Below are 14,818 nucleotides of genomic sequence, written 5' to 3' on the forward strand. Positions count from 1 at the left end.
CTTTTTGACAAATAGCAATTTTTTACTTTTAAATGTATTCAGTAATATACATCGAATAATATACATACATTCTATATGTCGAAAGAAACCAGTTATCGCCACTTTAATCTTAGCTGGATATAGTGCAGCAAGACCAACAGAATGTATTAGTAAGCAAAAATTACAATAAAAAACTGGCAAGGAGTGGCATACATGAAATATAAATTTCATGTATAAAACTTGAACATATATACAAATGTACCATTTAAATGGGTCCCTGTATATTTTTCAATATACGGAGATGTTTTTTTGTTTCACAAAAGACATCCCTATTTTATCATTCAAGTACCCAATTGGGACATGAAATATAAGGAGCTCAGACACAGGACACAATGTGAAAATCTTCAGTTTCAGTAGTTAAAAAATAAAATACACTGCATGTATTTTTTGCTGTGGAAATTTCAACATAGATGCATGAGCTATTACCGTAGGCCCATGTATGTACAGAAACATGTCCGGTTTGAGGCAGCGTCCGCATGCCCCGCGCCTCCCACCTCCCAGCAGGCAGTGTGGGAGCGCAGCTCAAGGCCAGGAGGCCAGGCGGGAGAGCGATGGCCTGAGCTCCGGCGCATTCGGGGGGGATGAATAGAGCCCCGGACCCCCGCCCCCCGGACCCCCACAATGAGACGGGCCTGTCCCGACGCGTGATCGATCAGGGCACAACTCAACTTCTGCCGGGGTCGAAGGGGGTCAGCCTGGAGATGTTGTGTCAGAACGGGGGTGGGGACATTAGGTTGGTAAACAACAGAAAAAACTTGGGGGCTATCTGTTGCACAGTGGTGGGGGGGAGGGGGGGGGGGTTCAAATTGATGGCCATCCAACCTGGCCTCCTACTGCCCTTTCTTAACCTGCTAAAATCAGACGGAGAGAGTAAAATGAACCAAAACACACTGACACACGTAGACTGACTAAGGGTAAGAGCTTATTGGATCATCGTGCTTTAGATGAATACAAACAGGAAGCTGTCCCCTTTCCAAGGTCCCTTTCCAAAAGAAGGGATTAAAAGGACTTCAAAGTCCTTTCCGGCATACACAAAACACAAAACACTCACAACGTTGCTGCAATGTACAATGTACGTGAGAACATTCTGGGCTCCGTGCGAGACTTAAGGGTCTGACAAGTACATTGCTTTCAGCCACTTTGTATATTGCCAGATTGCCTCATACAATTCAGATGATGTAACACCTAAATCTAAAAAAACTTGCAGACTATGACGGCAACAAAATAATTTCCTGAACGACCTCGAACCTGTGCTTTCAAGAATGCAACTAAAAAGTAGTCAATTGAAGAAGGTACAACTGGAATCAATGGGGGAGACAGAAAATTAAATCATCTTCTTCATTTTTTAATTTTTTGTGCAGCATCTATACCATCTATGTGAGAGTTCCCATCCACCGTTTCAAGTATGAAACAGACTCCCACACAACTTTAGCACACCAGAAGGTTAAGTCGTTTTTAAGTCGGTGGGAGGTTTCATAAGGTTGCTTAGTAATAATCTCCACTCTCTTTAACAGGAATTTCAGCTGTATCTGCAACTGTATTTGACCAGAAAGGAGTGGAAAGTGAGGAAAAGGAGAAAAGAACAATAGACAGATGATCTACCTGACCTTTCTCAAGCCGGGAGTGAGCTTAATGGATGCCTTATGCAGAAGCTTCTCCATGGCAACGCCGCCAACGGCCCAGAGTAACCTCTCTCCCTCCCACTGCTTTGCATGTCGATGTCTAATTGCCCGCGAGCATCTGAAAGCGGTTGTTGAACTTTGGTCCACTAGAAAGTCTGTGACTGATTGACAGCGCTTGTTTAGTCTGATTGCACGGGCGAAAGGCCTTGAAAAAAAAAAACCCCACCGGGCTTCTGTTGCGTCTCGGCCAGGGACAGGGGACACAATGCAGTCATAAACCCTTTTACAGCCTTTAGGATACCCAGTGTGGCAGCGGCCTCAGGAGACCAACCCCACCTGTACTCAATGTGTGCCGTTGTGCAGTGGGTGTCAGAATTATTGGCACCCTTCATAAAAATTAAGAGAAAAATGCAATACAATACTAATTCCAATACTGGGGGGGTGGGGGGGTTCATAATAAAATACATATATATGAATTTTATTATGAACCCCCCCACCCCCACAGTACTGGAATTAGTATTAGTCGTACCGTAGGGGTATGGTATGGAAAAGCTATTGAGTACAACAGCTATTTATTGTGTTTATTGTCAGTAAAATAACTCAAATCACATGAGCCAAGAACAACAAAAAATACACATAAACCTTAGACAATGAGCTCCCACATACATTACAAACAAAGAAAATAGTTATAAATGTTTAGCTTTAGTCCACAAATGGTAAACATTATACTTTAAACAACACCTTATGGGTCATGAAAAAGTGTATATTTCATGGAAAAAAAACAAAAAAACAATTAAACAAATTAGTATGACAAATCAAACTATCCGATATGTTGTTACGATAGTATATTGCCATAATAATTTGAGTATAGCCCTAGCTGAGGGGACCTGCAGGACATATTGCGATATCACTCTGGCACATGTTAGTGCTGGTTAGCGCTTCAATTTGCATAACTAATGCCTGTTGTCCTTAAAGCACATTCATAGCAAAAGGCCAATTCTCACTTTAGACCAGACAGAAGTTTAGCAGGGTAGCTGATGTCCCCCTAGCTGAAACAGGATGTGTAGACACCTATAGACCATTATTACTCAAGACCCTGCAGGAAAATGTGGGCTATTTCAGCAGAATACAAATCTCGTCCGGGGTACCATTTTAACATGGACTGGACGGGACTGGACTAGTACAGACCTTATTTTGGTTTCCCAGTGTTCGGTTGTTTGTTGTGCGACCTTGATATACACTTTCAATTTCCTGCGTCGCTTTAGATAATAGTGTCTGCTACATAAAATGTAATGTAAAAGTACAGACCTTAGTTCTGTTTCCCAGTTATTGCATTAGCAGGCACATGGTCAGTGTCGAACATCAGTGAACAGACAAAGGTCAGTGCCAGAGCTAGAGCAACTCTAGGCTATTACCACTTCTCTCCTGCACAGATACATTTTTCTAAATCAGTGTATAAATATAAATAAATACTGGAGGAAAGTGGTAAACTACAGTGGAAATACATATAGACAGAGACACTGTCTCCTTTTATGGATGTGTATTTATTAGCAGTTGCAAAAATAATAATTAAATTTCTTGCATGGTCACATACATTTTAAAATCTTTCAGGTTTTTTTCACTGCGTTATTCTTTAACAACTTACAGGACAAATGGAATTAATGAAAGACAATATTCTTTACTGATATTGGTACAGAAAATACCAATATAACATTTGCACATACTCTTGAAAATGGCCAACCTTCTGATTTCAAAGTAAATTTCTTTACACTTAGTTTATCCCCGTTGAGCAGTAGGTGGACACAGACAGGGGACAAATACAGAGAGGTGGTTAAGGAACTTGACCATCAGATTAAAACCCAAGGCCAAAGAGATCTTTACCTCCCAGCACGGCTCGACTTCTGCGAGATATCCAGTTACACACACAGCTTAACTGTAAGCTATTTAAGTTCCTCCAGATGAACAGGTCTACTAAGTAAATAAACAATGTAAGACTGAACTGCGGCAAACTTCTTGTATGGTACCGAGTTTGTGGTACGATCAGATTCTGTGCTGACTGCTGACTACAGCGGGCCCATAATGTTTTGGGGCCAGGAGACTGTCAACACAGCTGTCCTTTTCACTAGAATAAGCTCTTCAGAGGCTGTGCCAGCAATAATCTGCAACCAGCGACAGAAATAGGAAAGCTGTTTCTGCCACTGTTTCTAATCAAGGTGGAAATAGAGCCAATTCACGCAAAAAAGGCTGTTCTAATAATAAAAAAGTACATCTAAAAATAAATGCTCATTTTTAATTGATATCATTCATACCAAAATTCATCATGCATGTATTTAAGGAAACTGTCCTTTTTAGAGGTAGTGACTGCTTTATAATATATATTATATTTTGCTTTGCAAAATGGATAGACGTTCGATTTTGAAATATAAATATTACACAGTGAACAGCAGCCCCGGAGCCCAGTGCATCCTGTAATTATAAATAAACTGAGCTCCCCTTTTTACCAGGTCACATCCGTTGCTTTAGCAAGCGCTCATAATAGATGCGAGAGTAGATATCTTTGCACCGAAGCCGTTCATCTACGCAGAGGCTCAGCAGAATGGCAGTGATGACAGTGAAGGGGCAGGAACTGGGATGCTGTTGACAGGGGGGGCGGCTGACAGAATCCCATTACCAGTGTTACAGACACCTCTAATGCTCTCTGGCTGGGCCTGACCCACACTAACGGGAGGGATGTCTCACAGAGATGTATCCTGCTTTATCGCACACACATACACACATATACATATACACATATACACATATACATACACACACTCACACTCACACACACACACACACACACACACACACACACACACAAACATATAGATCCAGATGTATAGATCAAAGTACACCTGAAAGTTTTTCAAAACGCCCTTCAGTTTTCATTGTGACCACACATTCATGAATGAATTCACCACTCAAACAGTGACATGTACACAACATTTGGAACAATGCATTGTGTACGTGCATTTGGAACAATGCATTGCCAAATGGAATTAACGTTATGTGGCAAGGATGTCCTGGAAAGGCAGTGTGAGTGAAAACTGCACCTTATCTTATAGAGTTAACTACTAAAAGGTTTTGTTCCAGGAAAAAAGTGTATTTATAATTTGGAAACATGGCCAATATAGTCTGGATTATAGTACTATATAAATACATTTAAATGTATATATAAATATAGCCATATTTAAGTGAGTGAGGCTGCCTGCACAGAGATACAATGTGACTCTGCAATATCCTGCTGGCCTACATGTGTAAAAACGATAATGTACACAGAATCGTCTGGCTACAGTTTCTCCATTCTTAGCCTGTAACGGTCTCATTTTTCAACAAAACAAGCCGACGGCTATGAGTGAACGTCCCACTGCTGGGATGGTGGGAGTCTTAATGAAGAATGTATACAGCAGAAACTATGTTACACATCTTGAGGGAAAAGAGCGTGAAACCAAACAAATTCGTCATACATTTTTTGTCACCAACGTGATAATTCGGTTCGATCCTGCCCTGGGTGTGTCAAAGTGCCCCTGTCCATATGAACGGGTGAATGAGAAGCATCAATTGTACTGTGCTTTGGATAAATGTGCTATATGAATGCAGACATTTAGCACTTAAATCAGAAAGTGAGTCTGCAATATGAGCAGCATATGAGAAAGGCCTCTAAAATTGAAACTGCATCAGCCGAAGAGGAAGCAAACGCAACGCTGTAAAAGATTATCGCTCTGTGTAATATCCTTCATTCCCCATCCTTCATAGCCAACAACTTTTGGGTTATTCATCAAACTACAGCCACCTGAGGGAACAGTTATAATTCGCGCAGACAAATAACAATGCATTTTTAAAAAAGGAAAAAGACCTCTGCGCCTGCCAGGACTCCTTTAGCAGTTCCTGCCCCGGACCTTCAGCCAAGTATTTCAAAAGTCACTGTGACCTAGATAACAATGTCCACAAGAACCGCGCGCAGTGCCAGAACGCACCCCCGTGCAGTTTGGACAGGCAGGAGAAGCAGACAAGCGGGAGAAAGGTGAGCACCGAGATAGAGGCAGCAGATAAGGGGAGGTGAATACATGGCAGATGGCCACGGGGTCAGAGGTCACCATTCCGGCAGACGCAGCTGGCTCTGAACAAAGTTCAAAGCTGTATCAGAATGTGCCGGAGATAAAATGAGTCGGCAGGCACAAGGGGGGGGGGGGTCATGTGCAAGCGTGGGGGGAGGAGAAAGACAACAGTGTGTTGCAGGCCACGATGTGCAATATCACACACAAAGACGGCTCCTGCTTTCTGGGAACCATAAAAAAACTTCCAAGTACAACCACGGAGAGAGTCCTTTTTGTGTCTGTTTTTCCTTCTTTTTTTTTCTTTTTTTTTGGAACTGACAGCCAAAATCAGCACTGTAAAGCACAACATAAAACCATCTCCTAAACCCTGAACAATGTAGCCAAGGCCTCCTTTGATCATTTCCGTTTCGAAGGATTTTTTAAAGCTCCAGATGGATGAGATTTAAAAAAAACATTATACTCCAGAATGTAACATAAACAAAAAACTTATCTCCTAGGCCGATGTCAAAACAAACCTCGCCTACAATGCCTCCATTTAGATTATAATGGCAATGGTGTCTTAAATTACATAACCGAAACCTCCATTTTGCAATATCAGGAGAGCAACAGCTTTATTATGTTCAGAATAACATAATAAAGCTAAGTTGGCTCAGGCTAGGTTCCCCAGAGAAATATTTGTTGAGAACAAGTTGTTTAACCTTGTGGACGCAGTTCTAATCACAGAAAGAAAATCGATCATACTTTTAGGAATTTGGAGATAGGAAATGTGCCCCTATATTTATCCAAAAAATGACTACAAAAGGACACATAGACCACACACTGGAAGGTAATGACTTAGGCCCTTCATGGGCTGTGTAAACACAACAGAAAGATGCTAAAAATAATAATGCGAAGTTGGAGGTTCGCTTAGAGAGAGCATGTGGAAATGAATGTGCGCATAACAATATGTAAAGTAAGTACTCCATTTTTTTATTTCCCGTTAATTAACAACAGGCTTTGTGGTGGTCGCACTGCACATCATATCAAGATACAGTCAGTCATCGTATTTTCATGCATAACCCTACCACGTGGAAGAGCAATAAGACAGAATAACCAATGCGCGTGAATGAAAGTTTTGTAACTTATTTATGCGAGTTGAGGTAACGGCTCCTGTAGCGCAGGAACGTGAACACCCAGCCTGACTGAAGTGGACAGCCCAGTCGTACTGGGTAAGGGGTTGCTCTCTCCCCGATGGCCCTTCTTTAATTTTGTCATATATATGTCTGTTAAATATGCTGATTTGTGTGATAGTGATATAAGTAAGAGGATGATGTCTGCAAAATGATGTACGAGTGTGTTCACTCAAATCTGTGACAAAGCTAGTTTTGGAGATGGGAGTAACCCCTCCCTAGAAAGCCATTTTACCATGCTGTTTGGGCATGTTTGCCAGCACTAAGGGTTTATAATGAGAAAACAGGAAAAGGTGTTAATTACTTCATGGACCTGGACAACATGTATACACTGGGGGATTTAATAATTTGTATGGCATGTTTTAGCCTTACACTGATATCTCAATCCAGATAGTGTGGTGACTTGGTTCATTTGTGGCATTGTGACGCTTTACTGAGCGTTACTGTTTACTTTACAGTTTTGGAACCTATGCAATATTCTGAAAAAGTGCAATTGCACCAGGCAAGATCAATTGGGCACAAAAAAGTATTTTAATCCAAAACAATTACATATTTTACAATAACGCAAGCAAAAGTCTGTATTTTTGTCTTTCGACCTGTTTTAGAACCTACATTATTGACTTTCAGCTTTCTGTTTAATTCCTGTCAAATAAAAATCCATTCGAGCTACTGACCAATATTTGTGCTGCATACACAATGGAACTCTTGACACCCCAGTTGAAACTCTTCTATGAATTGCATCAGCAATCCTCTTGTAAGTAATGATTTCACTTTTGAGGGTACTGCATAAGCCTCTCTCATATTCGGCTGTTCAGAAATCAGATCATTTGACAAAGAAAAAAACTGCTTTTTTCTTGCTATTTATTGTTATTTTTCTACACACTTTTCGACGTCGTAATTTCCCGTTTCTTAAGATAATATTTTCACTGGAGCACAACTCCACCAAGACCGATTTGAGCCAGAGAGGTCAGTTCTCCTTTTGTTTATGTCTGGGAGGGGGCAGGGTGTCCAGCACTGCCAAAGGCAGCAAGGATAAGTGGGGCCCAGGCCCAGAGTCAGGCTGCTTTACTGAAGGCTGCCGCGCTTTCTTCTGGGGGTAGTGCAGCCTCTCGCTCCAAACACCCCCTTGAGTTGCGCAGCAGCCAAACCATGACACCATGTATGTTCTTATCCTTCTGCTTCAACCAATGCTAACCTCCTCTGTTTCTTTGTTACTTCCCCGCATTGAATCTTCGTTTCTGCCAAAATGTTGTTTTCTCTCCAAATACGCAGTTTCGAATGAGCACAGCATAAGAATATGAACAAAAATGGGCCGGAATCTCTAAGGTAATGAAAAACCAACCAAGTCACTCCAAGAAAATGATATGCGTTTTACAACAGTACATTTTAGTAGTGCAAGAAATCACAGCAATACATGTAAACCACTGATAAACGGCATAATATACTCCAGAAAAACACACTGAACAACAAACGTTACCAATTTCATCTACCGCATGACTGCCATTTTTCATCCAGTCTCTAAAAGTAATTTTATATATTTTCAATAGGAGCTTGTTGTGGGCCTTATGAGGGCTTGGAGTCAAGTACTTAGAAAGAGACCTTTATAATGCCCCCCTGGCTTTATAATTCTTTATGGCCCACAGTGACGGAGAGACCCAATACATCAGACTGTGCTGACTGCAGGCCTGTTGTGCTAAGAATGGAGAGTCTGATTTGTGACCAGCGTACTGTTTTCAAGAGCACTGCACAGAGGGGGAGGGGTTGCACCCAGATTGATAGCTCTAAATGGGTGTGCACAGAGGACTACCAGAGGTAGTGCGTGTCTCTCGCAACTTGTTCTCAGTCCACAGACATAAGCTGCACACCTCAGTTTATTGTTGATATTAATAAATTAACAGTCACAGGTCAACCTATCTTGGCAGCTCATTTACAATACACAGCCAAACTCCTTTCTCTCCTCTGACGTCTCTCATTGACAATGTGTTTCTGCCTGCAGAACCGCTGCTCACTTAATGTCTTTTGTTTTTCACACCATTCTCTGCAAACTCAAGAGACTGTTGTTTATGAAAATCAGCTGTTTCTGAGATACTCAAACCACCCTGTCTGGCACCAACATTCATTCCACGGTCAAAGCCAAATCACATTTCTTCCCCATTCTGACATTTGGTGGCCAGGTGAGCATGCCTTTATGCATTTAGTTGCTGCCACATGAGTGGCAGATTAAATATTTGCATTAATAAGCTGATGTACATGTCTACCTAATAAATTGCTCTCTGAGTGTATATTGAAGTCATTACTGTACACATTTGTGGCATTCGCAACCTCCCAGGAACAGTTTGCAACAATGCATTTGTTGTGTTACTTTTGTACAACTGAAACCACATTAATAATAATCAAGTTTTTAGTTAGGCTGCAAACCATGTAGCTAACTTAAGCACATAATTTATAAGAAAGCAACAATAGTTAGAATACTAAGACATTGTCTATTAATTTATAATTAATAAACTGTATCTAGCCTCAGCAAAAGGCATTACATATAGTAACCAATTCCTGCTCTTCAGACATCTATGGAGGTTCAAAACTAGAAGGACATCTGAGAGAATAAGCAAATAGATGTATTTATTCCATGCATCCTGTATCATATCTTATATAATTATTTTTATACAAAAGAAAAGCTGGACATCGGTTGGTTCATAATCATTTGCCACTGTAAGAAATACTCAGAAGTACATGTAGCCTAGATCTACTTTGGCTAATTTTGATACTTTCAACATGTAGCCTAGATCTACTTTGGCTAATCACCATGAAGTAAAAGCTCACCTCACTCCTGCCTAGCTTTTTATTTTTCAAATAATTAAGATTAAACTGTGTTAAACAGCAAAAAGGCTTTTGTGCATTTTGTGCAGAGTATATTTCTCTTACTTGCAGTCTATGATGGTGACTTGAGAGGCTGGGATCCCCAACACAGCACAGCTATCACGAAGCTCCCTTTGCCGGTGCACTCCTTGATTGTAGTAATTGCCTGCACAGTGTAAAAGCATTTAATTCAGTTAATTAAATGACAACCTTTCTGTAACTATAGTTGTTGGACCAATCGAAATTGCTTTGTGATTCCCCACTAATTTTTGTAGCTTTTCCTCACAGGATTGGGGTGGATGCATTTGCTCACTTTATATATTAACGCTCGCTCAATTATTCTGAGTGATATACTCAAAAGACAAATTGCCCGGGTTTGTGATTGCACACTGTCCTGTGTTCGGGAAGGGATATACTGAGGGGACAAAATAAACGCACTTATATAACTAACAATAGCAAATGAGCTACATTAAGCTGGTAGAATATAGCTAGCTAGTTGCATTGCGGTTCAGTTATTTAATAAGCTAGTTTGCCAAGTAACCAATCAAGCAAACGAATTATGCAGGGAGTTGTAAAGACACGGGTAGCAGGCCATTCATGAATCCTGCGCTAGGCACATAACTTGCCCTTGCTAGATAACTTGCCACGCTAGCAAGAAACCTACATACAGACTGTAGAATCTCGACTGAATTCAAAACATACCTGAAGACAAGCACAACAAATTCACTGATGCATTTAATTGCAAGAGCCGTAAAATTGTAGGTGCAAAGAACATGCACTCATCATCTGGATGTGCAGTGACTAGGAGTGCTCGGATTTCATTAAGAGAGTTATTATGTCCAGATTGCCATGGGCACATCTCATTTCTAGCTGTATTTTCACAGGTACGAGATCGTCCAGCTTTTCTTCGGTATAATTCAAACAAATGCTTATTCCATGAAGTCCTTGAATGTCTGTAGTAAATAATTTTTAACAAAATAAAGTAGAAACAAACGAAAGAACATGAAACAAGTATGCTAAACAACATTATCGAACGACTATAACTGTAGTGTAAATAGTCCGTGTAGCTACACTTTCTTTTTCACTCAGGGTTCCACGGGGCGGACGCCGCAAGCTTATGGGAAACCTACTACTGTAATTTCATAAAAAGGTTATGTTGCAATTTTCCAAAAAAATCAGCTGTTTCAAATATTAATTGCTTTCAAAGACATTCAAATGTCTTTCTTCAAGTAGCTATAAGGGAAAATATAATCCAGACTGCCTGGCAGTACCCCAAATAACATTTAAAAATACGCAACAACAATAATATACACGTAATTATTATTAGAGTCTTAACGTAATATTGGTAAAAAATAAAGTGGTACATAGACTTGTCAAAGAAAAACTTTGTTTCGTCTGTGGGGAAGGTTTTATTGTCACACGGTGCTGTCCTTCGTGGTATATAATAATAAATGTATCGTATAAATGCTGTATATTTTCATCATATTTATTTAAATACCTTTTAAATATAAAAATTGTATTTCTTTAAAACAAAATCTGTATCAACACTGAATTTATATTTCAAGTGGTCCTGAAAACATGCATATGTTCCTGCAAGGACAAATACAACCATAGAGGTAAGGTAACGTTAGTGCTATGCAGCGCACTGTCCGCACCGGTCATAGGAGGCTTGTCACTAGCTGAATTACAATAATTTATCCCACGAAGAACACAAAAATACTATTTTATTTGGGATAAAGGCGTATTTCTACAGACATGAGGTGAGTTGTTTTCTTTATGTCGAGCAGGCAGAATTGCTTATAAATATAATCGAGTGGTATTGCTGTGCTAGCGCAAGTGGAGTTCCTTTTGCAAGATGGCGGTTGGGTTGTTAATGCAAAGGTGAACGCTGTGGTTAACTTGCTAAGATTGAAGGCGGAATCTAGTTGTGCATTTTGCGACCAGGTTAGACTAGTGAATTGTGTGGGTAATAGTTCAAGTAGAAATGCCAAGTAAATATTTTATCTCGTATGTAGAAATAAAGCCAAGCGCATGTATCCAGCCACTAAGCCACCTAGCTAACGTTAGCAAGCTAGCTAGCTAACCATAACTGAAATATGCCAAGCTAACGTGTAACGTAAAAATGCGCTAGCTAACGTTAGCGAGCTAACTTAGTTGTAGCCTGTGTTTGGTAGCAAACAGCTAGCTAACCATCAGCTAAAATTGTACGTACTTCCTTAGTTTTAAACACGGGTTTTTACTCACAAGCCCTATTATTTTCCGTGACAATATTAGCTACTGTCTTCCTAAGTAGCATGCAACTGAATTCGATACATGCTTATTGCAAGGTAGCAAGTCCGTATGCAGATCTTTAAACGTTGCATTACCTAGTTAATGTGCTATGCCTACATTGTCTTAAACGTAGTAGTCACGGACTTTGAGTTTATCTAATATAATTATGTAGCGAGTTATCTTGAAACAGAAGACGAAAGTAACGTGAGACTAAAATGCTATCTGCTCTTGCATCAAAATACATTGAGTATAGCTAGCTCACGTTAGCTCTTCTAGGTGGGTTACTTTGTGGTCATGATGTCCCACATGTGGACACTGGACACTTAAGTAGCTAGCTGAGGATATTAACTTTTTATGATTAGCTATGGCAATTAAGATTCTTATGTTACTTGTTAGTCAATTCTGTCCTATATTCTATAAGTTTGTATTGCCTTATTAAATTCCCTCTGCGTTGAAAGGGGTTTCTTTTAACTACGTGTCAGGTTTTATAGCCTTTGCTACCATTCGACATGTAATGTAAAAATCCATGCGAAAAATCATTAGAACCACTCTCAAAATCACATTTTGCTGGGTGTCGGTTAGCACTGCTTTCACTGTAAAATAGTAGCTAAAAATAAAATCTGTTCTTCGTAACCAAGGGAAGGAACTATAGGAGTGAAATGTCTAAGAAAAGGCCAGTATTTGTGTTTACAGGGAGTTTCAACTGCTTGTTAAACATTGATGTATATCAGTCAGTATTTTTGGTTAAGTAATTTAAGGTGACCGAGGTGTAGCAAATATCATTCATTAAGACAGGCCTGTATTACATTTTGAGACTAGTTTGTCAATCGGTTTTAGTTGGTGGGGAGGGAAGGCTTTTTTTCAGACGTTGCCAGCTAGCATCTTAGCTGGTAGTTGTCTGCATTTTTTTTTGTTGGACTAAAGATATGCAGACTTCTTGGGTTTCTGATCCTATTCAGGATAGAACAGATAACTTATATTGTTCACCTGAGAACATTTAACATGTTTGCTTGCTGGAAATTCCTGAATGAGTGCAAGCACTTGTACCTGTTACAATTTTCTTGTCCTGTGTTTTGCCAGTGTTGACTGATTTCATCCTACCAATGCGGCATAACCATAACTGTAGGAGTCATGTAATTCATAGTGCTGTTCTTCATGGATTTGAATTCAGACTATGTTCTGAAGGAAAATGTCCTGCATATGAACGCTTTCTCCTTGGCGATGCTATTCTGTTTTATTTCTCATTTTACGGTACTACTCCTGAAATATTTAGATGCAAGATGCATTTTCAGGTTCACATTCAAAATCAGCTTTTGCTGCTGTATATTCAGAAAGTAAAATGTGAGACAAGACTTGAAGATCTCATGAGGTATCTCTTAGTTGAGTTAAGAGCTCTTTTTGTAAACAGAACATATATTATTTTTTGCAACTACATTTCGAAATAATAGTGGGGCGTAATGAATCGTATGGTTTCATTCTATTGTCTTGATTAATGGGCCCAAACTGAATTGGTATGTCGCTGTTGTTGTGGGGCGTGTTCATCAGTACACGCGGGGGACGTGCTGACCTTGGTGAGCAGAGGCCTCCCTGTCAGCCAGAGCGTTACTTTCTCTCTGTGTTGGATTCTTGGTATGTTGTGGTATATTTCAGTTTCCTGCCACAAATCCCACTTTTTATTTGTACTGCATTACATTGCTTGTCGACGTTCAGTTTTGACCGACTTTCGGTTTTGCGTGTCTTTATGAATAGAAACGAAACTTTGACTCACGGCTCAAGAAGTCTTGCTTAATCTTCTGGGGGAAACGTCATTGTCAATGTAGCTTGATTTGGGATGCGTAATTATTGCTGTGTTTCTGTGGCAGTCCGAGCAAAAAATAAATAAACTCATGCAAAGGGCAGCCTGCCACATGGACTATCGTTAGGCATCATTTTATCTTGCTAATACAACTGTTTATTTTTAAAAAGGGCCATTCTGGAGAGCTAGGCTCACTTGTAACGCCAACATGCAAAATATCTGCATTTGTATTCGTTTGTCAACCCATCTCCCTTCATGACCGTACTCTCATCCAACTCCATTCTCTTTAGTGTCAGCTTGGTCATATGTCAAATGTATTTTTTTTTGACTGCAGGGTGGTTAGAGTGCTGTTTGTGATGTAGAAGATGTTACGGAGCATTGGCTGCCTGCCTAGAAATGGAATGATCATTATTCTGAAGTTTTTCCTGATGCTGCCGCACCGGGTGGAGCAAAGATAGGTGCAGATTCTGTTTGATTCCTTAACAGACGGATGTGACCTGCGCATTACGTCTCCCTTAACAGACGGATGTGACCTGTGTGTTACATCTCCCTTAACAGACGGATGTGACCTGCGCATTACATCTCCCTTAACAGATGGATTTGACCTGCGCGTTACATCTCCCTTAACAGACGGATGTGACCTGTGTGTTACATCTCCCTTAACAGACGGATGTGACCTGCACGTTACATCTCCCTTAACAGACGGATGTGACCTGCACGTTACATCTCCCTTAACAGATGGATGTGACCTGTGTGTTACATCTCCCTTAACAGACGGATGTGACCTGCACGTTACATCTCCCTTAACAGACGGATGTGACCTGCGCGTTACATCTCCCTTAACAGACGGATGTAACCTGCGTGTTACGTCTCCCTTAACAGACGGATGCAACTTGCACGTTACATCTCCCTTAACAGATGGATGTGACGCCAGTGCTGTATTTGCTTATATGACCATTTTTCAAGACA

General features: G+C 40.4%; 2 protein-coding genes across 11 annotated transcripts in view; one reads left to right on the forward strand and one right to left on the reverse strand.

Annotated features, from left to right (window-relative positions):
• pigl (phosphatidylinositol glycan anchor biosynthesis, class L) overlaps positions 1-10,876 on the reverse strand; it is a 28,033-nt gene extending 17,157 nt beyond the window's left edge. For 2 of the 3 annotated variants that reach the window (XM_061249008.1, XM_061249007.1), the window contains exons 1-2: positions 10,486-10,876; positions 9,850-9,949 (exon numbers count right to left, since the gene is read on the reverse strand). In XM_061249008.1, coding sequence (XP_061104992.1) covers positions 9,850-9,949; positions 10,486-10,810 — 425 coding nt within the window. In that variant the 5' untranslated portion in view covers positions 10,811-10,876. The remainder of the gene's footprint in view (positions 1-9,849; positions 9,950-10,485) is intronic. The other variant, XM_061249009.1, reaches the window with a different exon arrangement.
• A 532-nt stretch (positions 10,877-11,408) lies between these two features.
• ncor1 (nuclear receptor corepressor 1) overlaps positions 11,409-14,818 on the forward strand; it is an 87,819-nt gene continuing 84,409 nt past the window's right edge. For 3 of the 8 annotated variants that reach the window (XM_061248281.1, XM_061248284.1, XM_061248286.1), the window contains exon 1: positions 11,641-11,664. The gene's annotated coding sequence lies outside the window, so the exon portion shown is untranslated. Of the gene's footprint in view, positions 11,544-11,639; positions 11,665-14,818 lie in introns of those variants that run through there. The other 5 variants (XM_061248287.1, XM_061248285.1, XM_061248282.1 and 2 more) reach the window with 4 other exon arrangements.

The sequence above is a fragment of the Conger conger genome, chromosome 7, assembly GCF_963514075.1.
Source record: "Conger conger chromosome 7, fConCon1.1, whole genome shotgun sequence".
Taxonomy (NCBI): domain Eukaryota; kingdom Metazoa; phylum Chordata; class Actinopteri; order Anguilliformes; family Congridae; genus Conger; species Conger conger.